The sequence below is a fragment of the Aulonocara sp. 'chitande type north' Nkhata Bay genome, linkage group LG8 (assembly GCF_057382095.1).
Source record: "Aulonocara sp. 'chitande type north' Nkhata Bay isolate Kocher_YH1m ecotype deep benthic linkage group LG8, A_spYH_male_GT1.1, whole genome shotgun sequence".
NCBI classification, from domain to species: Eukaryota; Metazoa; Chordata; class Actinopteri; order Cichliformes; family Cichlidae; genus Aulonocara; species Aulonocara sp. 'chitande type north' Nkhata Bay.
Genome location: NC_141351.1, coordinates 10,485,945 through 10,507,824, shown reverse-complemented (window position 1 = coordinate 10,507,824; position 21,880 = coordinate 10,485,945). Strand labels below are relative to the sequence as shown.

The 21,880-nt window shown below is 39.5% G+C and overlaps 1 protein-coding gene across 1 annotated transcript in view; it reads right to left on the bottom strand.

Moving 5' to 3' along the window:
- LOC147323216 (transient receptor potential cation channel subfamily M member 4-like) overlaps window positions 1-16,234 on the bottom strand; it is a 31,234-nt gene extending 15,000 nt beyond the window's left edge. The window contains exons 1-13 of the mRNA XM_086303440.1: window positions 16,005-16,234; window positions 10,794-10,855; window positions 10,533-10,710; window positions 9,865-10,051; window positions 8,257-8,426; window positions 6,531-6,708; window positions 6,370-6,434; window positions 6,028-6,267; window positions 1,401-1,503; window positions 1,189-1,310; window positions 705-1,001; window positions 481-582; window positions 235-363 (exon numbers count right to left, since the gene is read on the bottom strand). Coding sequence (XP_086159566.1) covers window positions 235-363; window positions 481-582; window positions 705-1,001; window positions 1,189-1,310; window positions 1,401-1,503; window positions 6,028-6,267; window positions 6,370-6,434; window positions 6,531-6,708; window positions 8,257-8,426; window positions 9,865-10,051; window positions 10,533-10,710; window positions 10,794-10,855; window positions 16,005-16,100 — 1,929 coding nt within the window. The 5' untranslated portion in view covers window positions 16,101-16,234. The remainder of the gene's footprint in view (window positions 1-234; window positions 364-480; window positions 583-704; window positions 1,002-1,188; window positions 1,311-1,400; window positions 1,504-6,027; window positions 6,268-6,369; window positions 6,435-6,530; window positions 6,709-8,256; window positions 8,427-9,864; window positions 10,052-10,532; window positions 10,711-10,793; window positions 10,856-16,004) is intronic.
- Window positions 16,235-21,880: the final 5,646 nt, after the last annotated feature.

Here is a 21,880-nt window from a genome sequence, read left to right as displayed (position 1 = left end):
TTATTCAAATAAATATCTGTTCATCCATTCATACACCGAGGACTCTGTAGTATATAAATCAGTATAAGAGGATTTTTTAAATTTAATTTAATTAAATTTAATTTTTTTCTTCTGGAAAAGCACCACTCCTTAACTAATAACAATGCAGAAACAAGCTGTAGTTTGATTATTGGGGATTTCAAACCAGCTGAACACAAGTAAAATCCTTTTTGCAGTTTGTCTCAGAACTTTTACCATCTCCCAGAAATAAAGGGCCATCTCACTGCGGTTTTGCAGTACAGCCCAGAGGAAGAGTGAAGCCCAGGGATGAGGGCAGGGCAGGTCCTGATACATGCAACGTCCACGCAGAACCTTACTGGCACGCTTTGATGAATGAAGAAAAGAATGCTCATTATCACGTCAATAATTTAAAAAAAAGAAAAATGAAATCCTATAACCACAAGTACACTCTGTGTGCATGTTCTGAAAAGTTCAGAGTACCTTCAGAGACATCCTTTTGGATGAAGTGAACTGAAAGCCCAAAGCTTTGTAGTAGAAAGGCTGGCAGACATCACCCATTAACAGCTCCAGGACCTCTGACACCTGAGGAAACACGTGGGTGGGACAATAAGCACAACAGTGTCAGGTTTTCTTCACATTTGTAATGAATCAATTTAAGCCTAATTAATGAGAAAGGACAGAATATCTTTGATTACAAAATTCACCTCAAAAAGGGTGACCTCCTTCACTGGTCTGCTCTGATTGTTATCTGTCGCCACTTTTGAGGATGAATTCTGTTGTTCTGATGGTGAGTGACGCTCCACCATTGCCAGCCGCTCTGCTAGGCAGCGCTGTAGCAGCTGATATAGCAAGCTCCCATCTGGCACAGAGCGATAAAGGGTTTCCAGCCTGCCATAAGTTAGGTACTCCAGGATATTTAAACCATTCTCAATGAAAAGCCGAACAAACTGGGGCTTGTTGTTGATCAGCGCATCTGTCATTGAGTCCTCCAAATCTTCATACTGTTTAATTGGAGGAAGGAGATCATGTTTTAGGACAGGTCAATATTTTTTATGCCAAATATTTCTCTAAAAATCAGAATTAAACAGTTTTTCAGTCAAAGGTGTTTAAATAGGCTGTATAATGTAATGTTATGTATGAATTCTTCTTTCAGTGCAACATCTGGTTGGTGTCTTTTTCCCTCCTCACCTTCCACTGGATGTCTCCATTGAAGAGTTCAGTCTTGGCAATGTCAACCCTGTTCCACGTTACTGCTAGTTTCAGCTCATCAGTATAAGGATTGTCCTCAGCTGATGATTGTTGCTTACTTGCTAAAAAAGACAAACATAACATAAAAATTAAAATATGGATTAAAAGTTAATGTTATGACTCTTTTGCAAAATTACAGGCTACTTACATACCTCCCACAAGTGTTTTAAGCAGGACTGTGTCAAAGTCATTTGGACTCTCGTGCTCTCCGTGGTAGACTGTAATCAAATGTCTGTTCTGGTAAATGCTCAAAGCCTGGAGACAGAAGATGGGAAGGGAACAGGAATGACAGAGACATGATTACAAAATGTTTTAGAAAAAGATTAAAGAAAAGACTTGTTCTTTTTTTTTATTAAACTGCAAGAAACAGGTCAAACACAGTTTACTATGGACATGTGATAGTTAAAGCAAAAGATTCTGGAGTTAATCTTCCCATATTCAACTTTTTATTAAATAAAAAACTGTTAAGTACAGTTTATGACCCGACCAGATCCACTTCGGCTTTGTTCAGTTCCCACCTTATTACATCTAGACCTGGACTGGACTTCTTTAACTTGCTTGAAGACCTTTCACCTCTCATCCAAGAAGCTTCTTGAGTTCTAGGGTCAAATGGTGGAGAGTCCCAGATTTAAACTCTGTGGGACTGCCCCTTCCAAGACGCCTTAATGCTCACTTACATCCTGGGCCATCCTACCTCAGAAAATCACATGATAGGGTGGGGCTAGGTTTCACAATGAGCTCACCAGAAACACTGGCTGATTGTGGCTAGAGATGGCACGATACCACTTTTTTATGTCCGATACCGATATCATAAATTTGGATATCTGCCGATACCGATATGAATTTGATATAGTGTGTTTTTTAATCAATAAAACTGTTTTTTTTAATATATTGCTGTATTTTGTATAAGTTCATACTCAAGTTTAAATAAACAACAACACTAAAGCTATTCTGTTATACCTGTATGTAAAAAAATACACTGCACCCAAAATATTTCATAGTTCAACAATACTGATCAATCTAATAAACTTAAACCTACTCCATCCTTCCTATTCTGGTATTTTAAAGAGTACTTAGCAGAAATATTAAGCAACCTAACTAATAGGGTTGCAAACTCCCAGCAAAAAAAAATAGGGAACCACCCCCCACCCTCCACCTCATGATGCTTAATCGACGTAATCAACTTTAATTTGATGCAGTGTGGAAAAAAAATTTAAAATTATTTTTCAAGAATAATTAAATAGATTCAACATCTTTCTTCAACAGAATTGCAGACTGCACAGATGGTACCTTCCCAAAGGAAAAAGTACTATAGCTTACTAGGGTATATTAGACTTAACATTTACTATATACAGTAATGGACTTCTATATATTTTACATAAGATTAAAACTTTGGGTGTAAGATTCAGATAATTATTGATTAAAAGCTAGACATTTTAAATGAGAATGAGAAAGAAAAGTATGTCTTTGTGCCCCCTTTTCCCTGTTAATGCCCTATCGGCCCCCCTGGCGAAACTTTGCTAGATCCGCCCCTGCACAGCTACCAGCCGTCAGCTGCGTAGAAAAGGATCCTGGTGTAGAAAGTAATATTAAATAAATTCTAACAACAGCTTATCAAGGTTAAACCTGCTGCTGTTGTTCAGCCGCTGGTTTCATCTTTCTGGTGCAAAGTGGGCCAAAAACAAACAAGAGAGACGGACTCGCGACAGAAAAGCCGATCAGCTGATCATTAAGCAGTTTCACGATTGAAGTAGCAGCAAGAAGAGGCAGTCGCTCCATATATCGGTTGTTAAGCTTAACATGTGAATGCTTTATAAACATTCAGAGATGAATTTACACACTTGCTTTACTTCTCTCTGGGATAACTTCCTCGGAGATGAAATGCCAGTTTGGTAGTGAGGCTACAAATACACACAGCCGCTCAATCACGTGAGCACACTGCTCCAACGTGCTACGGTTATGAGCCGAGTTACACCTTGTCGCAAGTTTTGTGAGGTGCTTTTTTGATATTTAATGGATCGGATTAAATTTTTTATTTCTCTCCGATATCCGATCAGTATCGGACCGATACCGACACGTAATATCGGATCGGTCCATCTCTAATTGTGACCCACACCCGTATTCACACCTCGGCTCATGTGATTAGGTAGAGGATCATTAGGGGGTCCTTTGTCCCTCTTTGGGGGGAAACTACCACTGGGTTTAAATCTGGGACTCTCCACCATTTGACCCTAGAACTGAAGAAGCTTCTCGAACGAGAGGTGAAAGGTCTTCAAGCAACTCAAAGAAGTCCAGACGCTTTTCTTTCCAAGCTCCTTAAACTACGATGACCTGGACGACTGAGAACCTTCACAGACGGATCTGTTTATAGTGGCTTATTGTGTCCCTACATGATCTGTATACCTATTCCTTATTTAAAATGTTTCATTCTGATACATTTATAATGTGTTTCCGTTTTATTATAAAACTTCATTAAAGACTTGGAAAGCTGCCCTGCATTTTTCTTTTCTTTGGTCTTTTATTAGTTAAATGTGAAAGGTAAATGTCATGAAGTCACAATCTATCAGTGAAGGCTAACATAAGATCAGAATATAAATGCTTATATTTGCAACATTAACGAGGAGGGGAGGAGGCCCCGGGGCAGACCCAGGACACGCTGGAGAGATTATATCTATCGGCTGGCCTGGGAACGCCTTGGTGTTCCCCGGATAAGCTGGAGGAGGTGGCTGGGGAGAGGGAGGTCTGGGCTTCTCTACTTGGGCTGCTGCCCCCGTGACCCAGCCCCGGATGAATGGATGGATGGATGGATGGATGGTCTTTAAGCAGTTCAGTCTTGAATAACCGAATTCTTTATCACTATTATTATTGCCTTTGTTGTTTCTGTTGCCGTTGCTGTTGTTGTGGTTAGTATTATTATTGCCTGATCATAAACTGTAGCAAACAGTTTTTTGTTTACTAAGAAACAAACTTGAGGGCAGATCTACTCCACAGTATGTTGTTGACTGAATAACAAATGCTAAAATCAGCGATTCTTGAACACACATCCTGGAACAGGGTGCCAACACCTGATAAGTAAAGAACGGTCCACACAGAACCGCTCATCTTAGTTAAGGCGAATATTAATAGCAGTATTTCACATTTTTCTCTCAGAGTGTAAAGAAATGGGTAGAAGCACAAATATTATAATATTAACCATAATATATAAATATTAATATAATAATATTAACATAAATATTAATATTATTTAGAAAGCTAATTGAAAATAATCAATGTCAGGTTCAATGGTCAAACCTGTCCAGTTTCCTGAAAATTTACAGGGGTACACTGCACACCGTGCAAAGAAGACAAAGCAGACATTCACTATTGTACCTCTCTCCTGACCTCCACCATACATCTTTAATTCAATTGATACGTCAATCAATCTATCAATTTTCATATTAGGACACATCATGCCATCAGACCTGTTGTCATTAATTTTCAGTCCAGTTTTTATATTATTTATTATACTTCAGCCTTTTCTTGACCATCTTTCTACTAATACCATTTATTCTGAGGCTCCCATAAAAAGCAGATGAATCAACCAAACTTTTATTTTTATTTTTTATTTCGTGACTATCAGATCCTCCCGATCTTCTGTGGATAAATTTTAGGCATCTCACTTTTTTGTCCTCCACTTTTCCAGTTTACCTAGATATTTTAAAAGCACACTGCATGCCATGCAAAATTGATCCAAGTTTTCAGCTAATTTTCAGCTGAGCACTGCTATATAATTTTTGTAATTGAATACCCTGTTTAATCACATTTTCATTCACACTCAACACTAATACAATAATCTATTGTAAAACTACTTTTTGGGGGTATTAGGTTTTGATTTTGATCCAGTGCTATTGAACAATTGCATTATACATATATGCTACATGTATATGGTGTTATTTTTGTGCCACTATTCTGAGCGCACGTAAAAAAAAATTGCAGTAGCAAGTGTTGCATTTTGAGGAGAAATTTATTTTGAGCGAAGAAAAGCTAAATTTGAGTGAACAAACTTGGTGGGTAACAGGCATCTCCGAAAACGTTTAGAGCACTTATGCAAATATGTGATGTCTTGATGAATCGAGCAGGTATTTGAAGTTTACACAGCAACATTCTCACATGAAAATATCTTAAACGTTTATTTTGTGACCCAGAAAGAGTAATATTTCAAACTCTGTCACTCTGTGTTCCCCTGCCACTGCCTCGATTGAGTTTTGGACGAAATGGATTCTGGGATATTGCATTTCGTCACTTCGAGCTGTTTGGAGACCAGAACAGCCAATCAGATTTTTTTGCATCCAAGTCTGTGATTGGCTGGTTTTGTGGCACAAATATAACGGTGTATAGAAAGAGTTGAGTTGCAAGCGAGCACAAAAGCAAAAACTGAGCGAGTGGGGCTGCTATTGTGTGTGTGTGTATGGATAATAGCAAACACTGAAATACATTTTTTCCACGCAGCAATGAAGTTCGTTCACTCAAATTTAGCTTTTCTTCGCTCAAAATAAATTTCTCCTCAAAATGCAACACTTGCACCTGCAATTTTTTTTACGTGCGCTCAGAATAGTGGCACAAAAATAACGCCATACCATGTATGCTTTAGTTCTATAAAAACACCCATAATCACAGCTTGTGAGTGAGTTAGCTTTTTCTTTTCACTATGCTGAACCAAATAACAGTTTCAAGAAAGTCTTTCCCCCAACTCTTCTGCAGACGAAGAGCCAATGCAATGTTTCTGTTGTCAGCACTCACCTGTTCAACTAGTTTGTCAGTCTCTGTTTCTGAAGGAAAATGCTTCTTAAACCGTTCTGCCACTCTGTCTTTGAGATCCACCTTGGGAGCTTTAAGAGCCTCATTGTTGCCTTCACCAGAGGACGGCACAGCTGGAGCTGAAGACAGGTTCTCCAAGACATCACTCAGGAAATCAGCCAAGCCTCCTGAGCCAGCCACAACCAGCCAGGGGATAAAGTTTTTCAGAGAGAGATCCATTCTCTGACAGACATTACAAAAACAATCAAAAAGAAACATTTCCACAATTTAAATGCTAATTCACAAGATTTTTGTGATAATCAAAACATAAAGCAGAGACTGTACCTTCAGCGTGTCTGCTTCCCCTGATATCAGCATACAAAGGACAGGGATGTCAATGCTGCCACTTCCTTTAAAGAGATACAAATTTCACTTAACTTCAGCTCAATAAAAGTCTTATAAATCTTAATAAAATATTGTACTCATAGTATGGTACCATCTCTCACCCCATATGCCTGTGCGCTGCTGGGAAATGTATTCCTCCAATCTGGCTCTGAAATCTGTTTCTCCTCCTCTGCGGCCCACACTACCATCATCCACCAGCAGGAAGGCCTGGTAGTTGTTGTCCAGGTAGCAGGAGTCCCGAGAAATGCTGTGGACATAGTACTTTGCAGGAAAGCTTCCCTACAAAAGAAGAAAAAACTGTTATTACAGTGTTTCTTTGATTAAGATAATTGTCTACAGTGTAATGGAAGCCTGAAACCTTTGGATCTTTTTTGTGTGTTTTAATAGGAGATACAAATACAGCTTGGTCCCAAGATTACCAGTATAGTATAGATTTGCCTTACTTTGAGCACTCAATGATAAAATTCACATAATCTTACTAACCCTAAATGTTGATTCTGTTCATCTGGACGTAGCATTTTCAGCGGGAGAAACACTTCGTTGTAAATCCAGCTGACTTCTTCAGTCTCAGCTGACTGCAGGTTTTCCCAACATCATAAACAGTACATTTGCATAATGGCTGATACCAACACAACTGAATAAACATTGGGTCAGTTTCTTGATCATTAATATGCATATTGTCATTAGCACTGATCAATGACCATTATTCAATGGCCATGAGTACCATCTAGAGAGAGTTGGGGAATGGCTGTAATCACAGCATTGGCCTGTAGGTTTAAATACACTGCAGAGTCTTGGCCTGGCGAGGTAGCTCTTCTGTGTTGTGCCATTCACTTTAACCAGAGCCTGTTTGGTTTCCCTGATGTATAAATCATGGCAATCCTGCTGACACTTAACAGCATCCACTTTATTACTCTGTGTTAGGACCCAACTCTTGGGGTGGATCAGTTTTTGGCGCATCATTTTTTGGGGTATTAAAGCTGCAGAGACACAGTGTTGGGAGAAAATGCGTTTCAACTCTTCCGATACTCCTGACACATACAGAATCACTAAGGGGTTTTGCTTAGGCGGCAGTTGTCCTTCTTCTCACCTGGATTGGCTGGAGCTTTCTTTAGGTCCCTTCCTAGTTTTGGGTAGGCTGACAAGAAAATCATATCAAGAAGGCCCTGAGTAAATGTGTTTATCCCAGCTGGACATTTGTCAAAGCTGGAAAGGCACCTAAAGAAAGTTCCAGCTGGTCCAACAGAGAAGAATGACAACTGCTGTCTAAGTGAAAACCCTTAGTGTGACAATTGAAATGCATTTTCTCTAAACACCGCATCTCCATGGCTTTTATACACGAAACACACTGCCAAAAATTGGTCCACCTCAACGATCGGGTCCCCCAACACAAACAGAGTAATATAGTGTACTGGAATTGTAGTTATGGGCATTGATCAATGGTTGTATTCAAGGAACTGACCTTGTAGACTATTGCTCTTCAGTGGTGCTAGTTTCAGTCATTATGCACGTGTACTGTTTATAAGGTTGGGAAAACCTGCAGTCATTCAAGACTGAAGAAGACAGTTGGATGAGTGACGTAATGTTTCTCCCACTGAAAGCCTTACTTCCAGATGAACAGAATCAACTTTTTGGGATTTACTTGCCTGGATAACTGAGCATGCATCAAGACAATGTCTTACTTATCTTAAATTTGGGACGTATATTTATACTAATTACAAGCAATTAAAAAATCTATTAAAATGAGAAATGTAAATCAAATCTTTAAGTGAGCTTTTTGCAAAATAAAGGTGAACACATGTTTAAACGTGTAAATGTCTGTACTACCTGAGGGTTGACCAGCTGCTCTCGTTTTTTCACAAGGCCCCACGGAGCAATGCCCAACGCTACCACCTTGTTGAGGGAGACTGAAGATGCTGCAGCTGCATGATCTCTCACTGCCTGTCCGACACACCTGCCAACACCTTCACGCAGACCTGTAGTTAAGATCCATGCACCTGGGGGAAACAGGTAGATGGTAAATTTCCTGGTTCAACCTGTATACTAAGTAGCTTACTGTGCCATGCCACTAAATAATTCCGAAATGTTAAAAAGCTGTGTAAACTAACACCTGAATAATAATTAACAATAATTTGCAAATCTCATATCTCTATATGTGATACCATTAGCTAATATGTTGTCCATAACTGGGGTTATTTACATTTTGCACAACTTCATACCTATTATTTATTACTATCTGTTACATTTCTTTGAATAGGCTTAAAAATCAAACAAAAAATAATGTATTAAGCTGTGAAACTGTATCATATTATTTTTTATCATTTTCACTAAAACACTGTCAGGGTCATGAGTCTGGTGACCCAGTGTTTACGTATTGTCCATTTAATTTTTTAATTTAATTCTTAGGTTTTGGTCCTTTGCCTTCCTTTGCCTTTAGTTTAACTTGTCTCCACATGTCATGTCACTCTTGTGGCCATGTTCCCAATGTCTCCCCAGTCACTGTGTTAAGTTTGGCTGGAGTCTGAGTTTCGGTCTGTGTGTTTATCTGTCAAAGAATTAAGAGTACTAGAAATACTAGAAAAACCAAAAAGATGCATAAAAAATGTTTTTATATGCAGCGTGTTTTAATGGCGAGTGTAAGTACAAAAGCAACATGTTTGCTTTCTCACTGCTACGCCCTGTCCTGGATGTTATCCAATAATCATGTTTACTTAGTGTGAGCCATGTAGCAACTTGCATATTTGTGTGAACAATTTTTTCATTGCTTCTTGTACTTGTTTTGAAAGAAGAGCAAGTGACAGGAGATCAGTATCACCATGTGCTACCTGCACTTGGTACAGTAGTCAAAGAGAAAATTGCCATTTCAGTACAAACATTAGGACCAGACAGTATGCTTTTTTTTAGAGCTTATAGTATAATCCATTGAGTAAACAATACTACTTCCATCCTGGTGTCTTGAGTGGGAAACTGCTTTATTTACGATCACAGCATCTCCAGAGTCCTTAACAGCGATACCTGACATCCCAGGTGTGCTACAGGATGTATAATATCTTCTACAAAGATGACTGCAAGATGGGGTTTGGCCATCATTGATATGTGATTGCATTAAGATGACTTACATATCTCGATGCATGCTCAGTTATCCAGGTAAGGAAATGTTTCAACTATATTTTCATAGATGAAAAACGTATGTCCAGGTGAACAGAATCTGCTTTTTTTCCTTTTACAGCTTTATAAATCTAGAAACTAAACAAAGTTAAGGCAAGGCATTCTTTTATACATTTTTTATATGGTAAAGGGAACCATCTGGAAATGACGATAGCATCTGCTAACCAACAATCAAATATTTCAGCAAACATCTCACAGAAATTCCAAGCACACTGTAATCATTATAGATGAGGCACTGACAGAGTGACAGATGCATAAAGTTTTTACCTGTGCTTTGTGACGCTTTCACCAGTCCCTGTCTGAGAACCTCCCGTACCCAGGTCTTCACCTGTGTCCTGCTCTCTCCACCCACAACAGAAACAACCAGGTTTGGTCTAGGAAGACCCCATATTGACTGGGCTGTCAGTATGTTGTACACCACCGAAGGCTCAGTGCTCCATGACAGGCGCAGGAACTAAGATTAGACATTTGATGGATTAAAAGAAACAATTACATGTCAACAACACAAAGAGGCTTGGAAAGTAATGAATTGTGATCTAGTATCAAAGCTAAAATGTTGCTTTGGTTGTTTCAACCGTTAAATTGTGATTAAAACTTTGAAAATGAAAATGACCCTTAACCCATTAGAGCCCAGACCAATTTTTACTGTCAGGAAAACTATGGGAGAGTCAGTGTTAAAGGTTTTACAGGAACTTTCCTCAATATGTTAAGGAGTGGCTTGTTCTTTACTCTGGTACTGACTTTGTTTGTTTAGTAGCAGGTTGAAGGTCAGGAAAACTCAAAGTACTGACTACCAGAGCTCCAGGTTTATCTGGATCTTTATTTAACCCACCTTTACACCTTTACATGAATTTTCCTTTAAAAACATTTTCACATTTTCCAAAACTCTAAGGCTGTAGAGATAAAGCATTATGGGACAAAATGAAAGCACCCACATGGCTGTGCCTCTTGCTGGCTCCTGCAAACTGCACCTCTCCAAAGGCATCAGTTGGTTGTTCAGAGGAGTGCTGCACACTTTTCCACTGGTTCACGATGGCTGTGCTGAAATAATCTCCAACAGCCACAGAGGCATGGTCATCTCTCGCAGCCCCGCACTGACACAATGCACCATTACTGAGAGAGGTGGAAGCATAAAACGTCACCAAGAAAACTTAAAATACAGACATGTCACTATCAAAAGGCTGAGGTCACAGTACCTGAAGGAATCTTCTACAAAGGTGCTGCACACTCGTTTCTTGATGATTTTGGGGATCCAACTCTGAAAGGATTTTTAAAAAGTTGTTAAATAGTGATTGACTTATACGGATTTCTGAGCCTGGTTTAACAGTGAGCCTGTGTATGCACATATCCTGTAGTAGAATAATACAACCCACAAGTCAAACATTTTATTTTTTTAATTAAACTTTTAAATTGGCCTAGGTACTCATTGGTATTCATTTATAATCTGCTATTATGCAAGTGGAATGAAAGCTCGGTATGTGACCTCAGTACTGACATTTTTACAGTGTGTTGAGTGTTTGAAGCTCAGGTTTTTCGAAACACTGCAGTTCAAAACATTTACATTATGTTTGAGGTTCTGGTTGTATTTCAGCCAAGTGTTGACAGGTTGCTTACCTGCTGCTTCCAGGAATGTAAGCAAGTAATCCAAGGTGCCAGGATTTCCATTTGTATGAACCAGTGTCATTTGAGCTGAATCTTGTTATTATTAAATTATTGTTTTTAATACTACAGCTTCTATTTATAACAAGGGGCACAAGAGCCACTTGTATATAACAAAACAATACCTGGTTTCTCATTATTATTTTTGTTGATTATGAAGCTTAAGGAGAAAACCAGCAGAAATTGTCAGCTCTTACTCCCATCTTTTTGGGAGAAAAAAAAAAAGCTTCATTTTCATTACACTTAGGGACTTAGAAATTAAACACTTTCTCCCTCTCCTTTATCTTTCCTGCTTGGCTTCTCATGTCTTGTCTAGTCTCTTCTATCTCAAACCCTCAAAGAGTCTCTCAGTCTCAGTGTTCTCTTAAACCTAAAGAAGAATTATGGATTTGATCAACTGGTCCTTTAATGCAATTGAGGAGAACCCAGGCTTCTCATCGAGAACCTGTGCTTTGTGACGCACCAAAGTCTTGAAAAGTTTGGTGGCATTTCAAATGAAGAACTCGATTTATACTGCAGAAGCTTGTCAGGGTCAACGAAAGGTTCGTAAGGATATCAAGATGCGAGTCTGGCTGTTTTTAGAAACTGAGGCAGAACTGGATTTAACCAAGACATCTGCAGACTGAGTTGCACTTCTCATCGAGAAGCCTGGGTTCAAGAGAGGCCGACTGTCCTGGAGGGACGTTCCCTGCCGGTTACACAATCGATGTCTGGCGGAACTGGCGCGTCGTGTGCCTGACGGGACTGTCAATCAAGGACATCGAACACATCTACCTATTCAGAAATATGATAACAGGGTTCTTGCTCATTGGAGCTGGCTCGGCCCTGGCTTATCGAAGATTAAAGAAAGCAGTTACGGCTGTTCAAATCCCCACAAGGCTGGCCGCTATAATCGAAGCGACGGGGAGGGCCTTGAATACTCAGACGGTGGTCTTAGAGAAGCTCACGGCTCTTCAACGGGAAATTGAGAGACCTGGTGACAAGTGACGGACACTAGACAACTGTAAAATTGGATGCAGTTGTTCGTACTAATTCAAACATCCACCATCTTCATTTCATGCGGTTACCCCCACTGGTGCCAGCTGGAAGGCCCCAAGGCCGAGGTTAATGGAAATAACAAAATTCTCCTTGATAACAGGACTGTGTGTTTTTAGACTCTTTACCCTTATTCTTCAAGGCCACCTGTATCGACTGAAGGAATGCTGACTTTCACTTTACCGGGTGAAGGGATACCTTCTCTCAAGGAACGCACACGAATGCACACATATGCATGTACACTAACACAAACATACCGCCCCCCACCTCCAAACACCTCCGATGCATGTCTTTTATGTTGTGAGATGTGATGATTCATGCGCTATGTGCTGAATCATCACATCAATCATAACGCTGTCGATGTTAACTCTCAGGAAGCTTATAATTCAACAAAAGTTAAATTCACTTCCAAACTTTGAATGGGGATGTGGTTTGTTTGTTTGTTAAGAAAAAAACAGCCTTAAATCTGGGTAGTTATAACAATAAATATAATTGCTGTCTGTAACAATTTCTGCATTTTTCTCCCTTTATTTGTACAATTATTTCTCTAAAACATATGTCGATCAAAATTGTTGCTATACATGCTTCTGTGACAAGTGGCCATGTGGAGAATAGTGCAACCTGTGAGCAGTGGCGTGTCTAGAAAATTTTTGTTGGGGTGCCAGGTAGGGGCACAGATTTGGAGAAGGGTGGCAGATTTAATTGGCAGATAATGTTTAAAAAAAAAAATTCTACCAACCCTTAACCATAATTCAATAATCCTATAAACCTAATAACCAAATGCACTTTTAACTCTTATTAGAATGAGATTTTAACCACTACGGTGCAAAGTTTTTAGATACTGCGTTGATAAAGTACAAGAGATACAACCAGTGCTTTGTCAGTGCTTACTCAGCATTCAAGGACATCAATATTTGCATAGTATTTTTACTGACATATAGTGCACATATGTTTTGGGCAAAAACATTTTTGAATATTAAAATATGAACATTTGTAACAAACAATTGACAAATTAGCCAATGCCAATGCAAAACTTTATCTGCCTGTTAAAAAAAGAAGATAATCTTCTCACAAACTGGTGTTTGATTTTGAAACAGGAAAAAAGTGGGGAAACAACTGAAAAGACTAACATTTGAATAAAACCTGAAAGCAAGTAAATACTTTCTATGCTGCCTTATGGTAAACTTTGGTAATATTGATAAAGAACAACACTGGCTGATGATGAAATACAGTCAGCTGGCATGGTGACACTGCCAGTATTAACCTGCAGGGCTGGACTGGGACAAAAAAATTGGGCATTTTTACTACAGACCGACCCACCAGGTATTAAAGCCATAAAGCCTTTGAATGAAAACAAATGCTGTTGTGACAGTGATGTACAGTCTTGTTGGTATATGTATGATTTCTATACATTTTACGTCAGATAAAAACTTTGGTTGTAAGATTTAGATAATTATTTAATAAAAACTAGGTATTTTAAATGAGAATAAGACAGAAAAGTATTTCTTTGTGCCCACCTTTCCCTGTTAATGCCCTACCTGGCCCCCTGGCAAAACTTTGCTAGACCCGCCCCTGCACAGTTACCAGCTGTCAGCTACATAAAAAAGGATCCTGGTGTTATTTATCTCTCAGAAACAGTTGATAACTTCAACTCATTCATGTCACCTAAAAGGTAAACCTGTTTCTCCATCACCTGTTCAGCTCTGATGGTTCAGTAAGGACATCTCCTGGTTTCATCTTCATGTTTCCCTCTCACCACATATCTAAACAGACATCATGACCAGCAGCTTTACAGCTGTGGCTCCAGCAAACATCAGCTGATAGTAGAAATTAATATTAAATACATTCTAACAACAGCTGATCAAGCTTAAACGTGCTGCTGTTGTTTAGCACAATATCCGCTGGTTTCCTCTTTCTGGCGCAAAGTGGGCGATAAACAAACAAGAGAGAAAAGCCGATCAGCTGATCATTGATCAGTTTCATGATTGAAGTAGCAACAGGAGAGGGAGGGGGAGAGAATGAGAGAAGAAGAGGCAGCTGTGCAGCATAAAGACAGAATAAATCCAGCTTTGTGTCTTTTTTCCATTCTAGCTAAAGTCCGGGACAAACTGCGTCTCTTCTCAGCTCAATACGAAACGCGTAATATTTTCTCTGAATGAGGGACCATTCCATTTTTTTAAGGAGCCGTTGGCAACTCTACTAACCTTATGAATAAAATAAAGTTCACTATCAGTAACATCATAGCACCCACCCAGCTGTATAAAAACTCCGTCAAACTGGCTAGAACGCAGTATGAGTTATTGCAACTGACAGTAAAAAGTCAGCAACATGAAAATAAACTCCACCTAAACTTGGTTTATATCTGACCCAGATTAGACTGCAGGTCATAACTTCTTACCTAAAGTTCAGTTCACCTGACACTCGGACTGGCGGCTGCTTCGGGTCTCTCCTCCTGCCTCCCCTTCCCTCATCCACCTGTTGCCTCTGTGGAAGCCCCGTCATAGCCACCACCAAACAACGGAGTTATTTCTACACATCGACCTGCATCTGGCCAATCCACCACCTCTCATTGTTCATGCCATTACAAAAAAAATAAAAAATAAGTCACTGGGGATATGCCCGGTATGCCCGATGGCCAGTCCAGCTATGTTAACCTGCAACCAAATCTGCAGCTCCATACAGCAATGTTACGACTTAGATTATATCTTATAACTCATAACTCTTATGTTAGCTGCCCTCAGTAGCATACTGTCTGAAATATTCCACAGCTGCAATAATTCTTTAAGTGTTATTTTTTTCCTTGGTATTCTAATTTCACCGAAGTTTACTAAACTCAACAAACTTGATATTACTTACCGGGACATTTATTCTGTCCTCATTTTCTTTCACCGAAAAATTGTTTCCTGCAGTGCCGTCTTTCGCGCTTGGCTCTCCTACCTTTGCTAACGTGATGCGCATAGCAGAAGCGATGCTGCATTCACTTACACTCGGATATCTGAGCGTCACCGTGAAAACATAATCGGACATTTGATATTTGATTGAATTTTATTGTTTTGCCTTTGGGGTGGCACCTGGGGTGGCCAGTCTGGTTTGGGGGGTGGCCTGTGCCCCCCCAGGCCACCCCGCTGGACACGCCATTGCCTGTGAGATTAGCAGGTGTGCGTGCAGAGATGAGTATGAGATTGTTTTGAAACCTTATGCTTTAAAAGTTTCAGTGTTTCACAAACCTTTCCTTTGCCTATTACTAATGTGATCCCCACAGGCCTGCAAAATACCTCCGCAGCTAAATGAATGAGTGGAATGCAGCCATCTTTAATGTTATCAGTAAACAAGATTACATGCTTAATTGCATGCATGTAGTTATGATGCTATAGGTATACTAGTAGACATAAGTTGGGCTCTTATATTGTGCTTTCCATTTTTCTTTTGAGTAAACATTATTGAATTGCTATAGAAACCTTTCAATGAACCGGTTTATACTTAGTAAAGCTTCCTTTAAGGTCCACCAGTTAGACAAGTTTCTGAGACGTTTGTGGGTGGCTCACCATCGCCATTACTTGGAACATTTAGTGGAAATTCCAAGTATAACTTTTTTAAACATTCAGTTTTTTTTTCTTTTGGTTAGTTGCTTTCTCTTTTGCTTTGTTTTGTTTTTGCAAACATGCCATGACATCACAACAGCAGTTGAAGGGTTTTAGTGAAAGCGGACCTACCTGGCTCTTCTCTGTTTGGCAGATATTGTCTGTGTTGTCGCCTCTATCTCCTTCCTCTATTCTTACTCCTTCTTCTTTTGCTCCCGTGTCATTCATGTTTCTCTTTCAGTCGTTCTCAGTAAGAAATGTGTGCGGAAGGACTAAAACTGTTGATTTCTGACGAGTTTCCACCTTGTCTCCTACTGCTGAACTCCATTCCCTGCCACTGTTGTCACTCTGCATGCACACAAAATAGGTGCAGCCAGCACACATGTAAAGGTGTGGTTTCACAGAGGAAGACAGTTCCTCCAAACTTTGAAAACAAGAAATTCCAGTCGAAAGCACTCAGACACGGAGTCTGAGCTGGTCTAGCGTTCATTGCAATACTTCCCCATCCTCTTACCTGGTCACTCCCATCTGATGTGGAAAAACTGAATACCTTTAATGACACATTTAGACACCACTGCAGCAGACAGACATCTCAGCAGCTTTGAGCTAAGCTAAAAATACCACACATTTGCAACTCAGCCTGTTAGGTATGAGTCTCTGTGGTGTTAAATATTAATGCAGGCAAATATATTTGTTTGAAACGCAAATTTCAGTCAAAGAAATATTATTAGAATAAGAATTTTTATTCAGCTGAAATTTAGTGCAATGTGTGCATGGGTTCCATTTGCTTAATCGTAACTTTTAAAAGAAAATTTGCAGCTGCTTCATGGCCCTGGTTAAACGATTTCAAAGGTTCATTATGAAAGTAGAACATGTATCAGGTTTTAAACCTGCAGGATTCCATTATTTATTTTCCTTATAGACTATACATTAAAAACACACACTTGATTCGCTTACATATTTATTGTATATCACATTTAAATATTGACACATAAAATAAAGGTTGGACTGATGTGGCTAAACATTTCATACAACTGCTTTCATCAACAATGTCGATATATTTAGTTGTCAGTAGCTGGAAACTATGTTGGGAATTCAGGAATACGGCAGATAGTAAACAGTGTCTTTAACACTATGACTAAATCAACTCAAACACACACACACACACACGCAGTTTCATTGCCTAATGTTGGACTTAAAGTAACCTTTTGTGACGTTTTTATTCTTATGTTTGCTTGTTGCTCCAAACACACCCCGTCCATATTCCTACTACCACTCCTTTTTTTTTCTAATTGCAGTTTGGGTTTTCTGTGACGACACACTCCATCCTGCCTTATATTCCTGATCCAATACTGAGACATGTGGGAGGATGATCCTTTTGATAAAGACTTCATGCTTGAGAAGATAATGAAAGGAGCAGAGAAAGAAGGATGGGAGTGGTACTTAACAATCAGGTTGTAAATGGTAAAAGAACTGATTTCTTACATAACAGTTTTCTGCTGTCCCATAGCACCCAAAGCGCTTTATAGCACATGTCACGTTCACCCATTAATTTACATTCATATTCCGATGGATAAATTGACTGCCAAACTGTGAAACAGTCGCTTCCCCCAAACCTTCAGACTCCTGAACACTGTGACTGGACTGACACATACAATGATTCGCTCACACACGTCACTACCTCAAGCACTTATGTGCACAGTCTCATACACACACACATGCACACCTTCATACACCAAGTTATTTTTTGCACAACCCACTGTTATTGTTGTACTTTTCTGTTGCACTGTTTTGTCTGGACTTTCTTGTGTCTGTATCGTTCCATTCTGTCTGGCGTTGCACTGTTTTTTTTGTTGTTGCTTTTTTTGAAATTCTTGCACACTTACACTTTATGTAGTCCTGTTTTGTTTGTTTGTTATAAACTATATATGTAGCAACATGGTCTTGGAAGAATTTTGTCAAGTTTCTCTGTGTACTGTACCACTGGTTGAAATGATAATAAAGCTACTTGACTTGACTTGACTCAAGCTTAGTCAAGTGAAAATAATCAGTATGTGAATACTGATAGACTGGTTCTTTAGCTACATGCCTAAACACGCCTAAACATGGCAATGAGTAGGTTAACAGTGTTGGAAAGGTTACTTTTAAAATGTATTCCACTACAGATTACAGAATACATGCCTCAAAATGTATTTTGTAGCGTATTCTGTTATGTTACTCAATGAGAGTAACGTATTCTGAATACTTTGGATTACTTAATGCATTATCATGCTTTTTTACAACTACATGAATGTACTATTGCTGTGTGATTTATTTTACTATAACTGAAGGTTACTCACCATGCCAATACCAACTAGATTTTTAAATCTTAATATAAAATGAGTAACAGTAGGTGGACATTAGGTAAGGCTGCACTTTTTGCAGCGATCTCGTGTAGAAAACTATTCCACGCGTATATAAACCAGATCCACGGCTCCAAACCGTAGTAAAGGGACCTCTGGCTGCGATGGTTATTATTATATTTACATGCTTTCAGCTCCCGTTTCTGCTCGGTGACAATTTGTACTTTTCGACTCTCCTTTTTTCTCCCTCCCCCATGCTCACACACACATAACGGGAGGAGCAGTCCCACACATTCTCCCTGCAGCTCGGACTACACTGCCCATGAGGCTACTTTCTTTAGGGCTACGCCTGTAACACTCTGCCTATTGCCTATTGAATATGCCTTCATATTAAATAAGTTTTTGAATAATAATTGTTTAAAATATTTCTTCACGTCACGGATGCAAGGAGGGGTGATATGGGCCACAAGATTGAGACACAGACATTAGAGTCTCTTAATGCGTGTTTTGTTTGGGTTTCCACCGGTGTGGAATTTCCAAAAATAGGGCATAGTCTAACATATGAAACAGGGAAAGACCGCCGTGTAATCCCTTTATTCCAACAAAGTAACTGTATTCTGATTATCACCTTTTTAAACAGTGACTGTAAGGGACTACATCTACTCATATTTTGTATTTTAAATATGTAACGCTGGTACATGTATTCCGTTACCCCCCAACACTGTAGATTGATGAGCAGAATGTTGCTGACCAGGAGGTTTAGGACCAGCAAAAATCACTACCAGACAGTTACTATCCTGATTTATACGCAGCTCCTTGTTCAGTGTCACAAAACAGACATTAAAGGAGAAAGATAAGAAAGCTACATTCAGTTTTTTATTGCTGTGAAGATCTGATTTGAAAATGTAACAACAACATTTTTATGCCATTTGCATAAACATTTGTAATAGGGCTGAACGATATATCGCATTTGCGATAATATCGCGACATGATCAAGTGCAATTTTCTAACCGCAAAGGCTGCGATTATACTCTGGACATGTCCAAATTCATGGGCTGCATCCTCCTGAGGCCGCATTTGTAGACCGATTACGTCACAGCGACGCGCCGAAGGCTGTCCAAATTACTACCATATCCCAGAATTCATAGCGCGGCCCAGCCAAACTCCAGTTTCCAACAATGGCGGCCGCTACTAAGTTTTAAAATTACTCATACTAATCTTTCTGGGTCACAAAATAAACTTTTAAAATATTTTCAGGCGAGAAAGTAGTTGTGTAAACATCAAATATCTGCTCGGTTTATCAAGATATCCCATATTTGCAAAAGTGCTTCGACGTTTTCAGAGGCGTCTGCTACCCACCAGCTCGACAGCTAGCCGGGAGCTCGAGGGTTACTGATGCGGCCGAGAACGGCACAACTCCCGGCACATCATTTTCAGAACACCGCGGAGTTTCGCTGCTCGGGTTAAACGTAATATATAAGTCACTTAGACAACCTAAAAATGTTATTGTTGGGCTTTTTTCAGTGTTTTGTTTGTTCGTGAGTAAATCGGTTTGGCTGAGATTAAAGTTATTAGATTAGATAAAATAAAACTTTATTAATCCCCCGGGTGGGTTCCTCCTTGGTTTTCACACAGCTGACTAAACGTCAAACAGAAAACTTATTAAACAGAAGTATGAGACAGTCGAGAATTTACGCCAGTGTCTGGTTATATTTTAGATAGCAAGAAGCAGACGGCCGAGTTTATTAAACTCCACCGAGACAGCGGTGACGCTAATCAGAACTAGCCTTCTGATTAGCTAATCAGAAGGCTAGACCGTCCAATTTCACGCCTTTAAATTTTAAAGGCGTGTTTGTGTGTGTGTTTATACAATTGCTATTATGTTTGCACTTTATGTGTAATGTTACTGACTGCAGAGATCAGTAAGATGTGTGTATTTTTTATTTATTAGTTTTATTTATTTAATATTATTTTTTAATTGAATGACTGTCTAGTAGTTCACAGATGTCGAAAAACTGAGTGTGGTAAAGCCACTGATTTTTTTTATGTATATTTCTGCAATCTGCACATTGTACTGACTTTCATTTTAATGTTTACACCAGGGTTCCTTGTCAGCACTTTATGCTCAGATGTTTGTAAGCTAAAAATAAACTATTGTGTATGTTCAAATATACTGTTGTGATTGAAGAAGTTAAATAAAAATGTCAGTCATCAATTCATGCATCACCTCATGTCATCATAACAGAGGTCTGTCTTCCAGGAAAGAACAGTTTAAAATTAATGTAATATAGTATTGGCCATACTATATGATGTATTGCTTGTCTTTGTTTAATAATACAGAAGACAAAGACCTTAAAAAATAATCGCATATCGCATCGCAATCGCAATATTGGGGCAAAAAAATCGCAATTAGATTATTTTCCATAATCGTTCAGCCCTAATTTGTAACATCCATCTCTTGCGCAGGGATCTGTCCAGTGGCGGTCCTAGCCTCTTTGGCGCCCTGGGCGAACACTCCCTCTGGCACCTCACACAACCCAGGATTCAAATCAGGAATACATAATGAGCTTGGATTGACAACATTATAAGTGAAATGTGCTCTATTTGGAAGCAGCAGGGCCCCCTCCCCTTTCAATGGGTTGTGTGTGAGACTTTAAATCATCAAACTGTAAATCTCCTCCCTGTGCCGCAAGCAATAGGCCTCCTCGCAAACGGAGGGCACCCTTACTCCCAGCAAATGGGCGATAGAAAGATCGGTGCCTATGTCATCCCCAGTATGCGCTAGCATGACATCGGGGCAGCATGAGTACGAGGAATTTTTAATTATTTTTTTTTTGCCGATGCCCGTGATGCCGCCCCCCCACCACGATGCCGCCCCGGGCAACCGCCCGTGTCGCCCGTATCAAAAACCGCTACTGGATCTGTCCAAAGATTTGCAAAAAAGTGATTCAGGTTTGGCTTGTAAGGGTGGAGCAGAGCCTGATTGACAACTCCATCCTTCGCCTGAACAAGAGGAGGAAGTTGTCATGTTGTTCACAGTATATCATTAAACATGTACCCCTGGTATATTGCCAACTGATGGTAACTTTCTCACCATATTTCCTACAATGACGATTTTGGCCCCAGCTGCTTGTGAATGGTAAACATGAGAATGAGGTAAAGGATAAAGTGTAATACAAGCAAAGAATTTCCCAGCCAAATTCATGTGACCAGCAGGACATCTGGAAACACAAGCACAGTAATGCTGAATCAATGGGGTAACAGCACCAAATGGTGGCAAACCTGTAAATAAACCTGTGACTTAAACCAGGCATTAAGAAAATATTTATGGCACATTATATCCAAACAAGTGCATTAAAACACAAACACAGCGCATTAAAAATGTTATGGTTTTGCAATGACAAAACATAATTTAACTATATGTGGCGGGCAGACCACGCCCGCCTGTTAAAACACAGGGACTTGGTGGGTGGTTGTGGTGTGGTGTATGTCCGGCTGGCAGCTTGTGAGCTGCAGCCGCGTGTAATAAAAATGGCTCAAAGCAACAACCTGTGATCCCGCCATGCTTTAGTCACACCACACTATAATATTGTGAAAATATTTGGAAAAATCCCCTATGTCTTGTTTTTTATTTCTTGTCTATACCTGCAGATTAGCCCTACACTG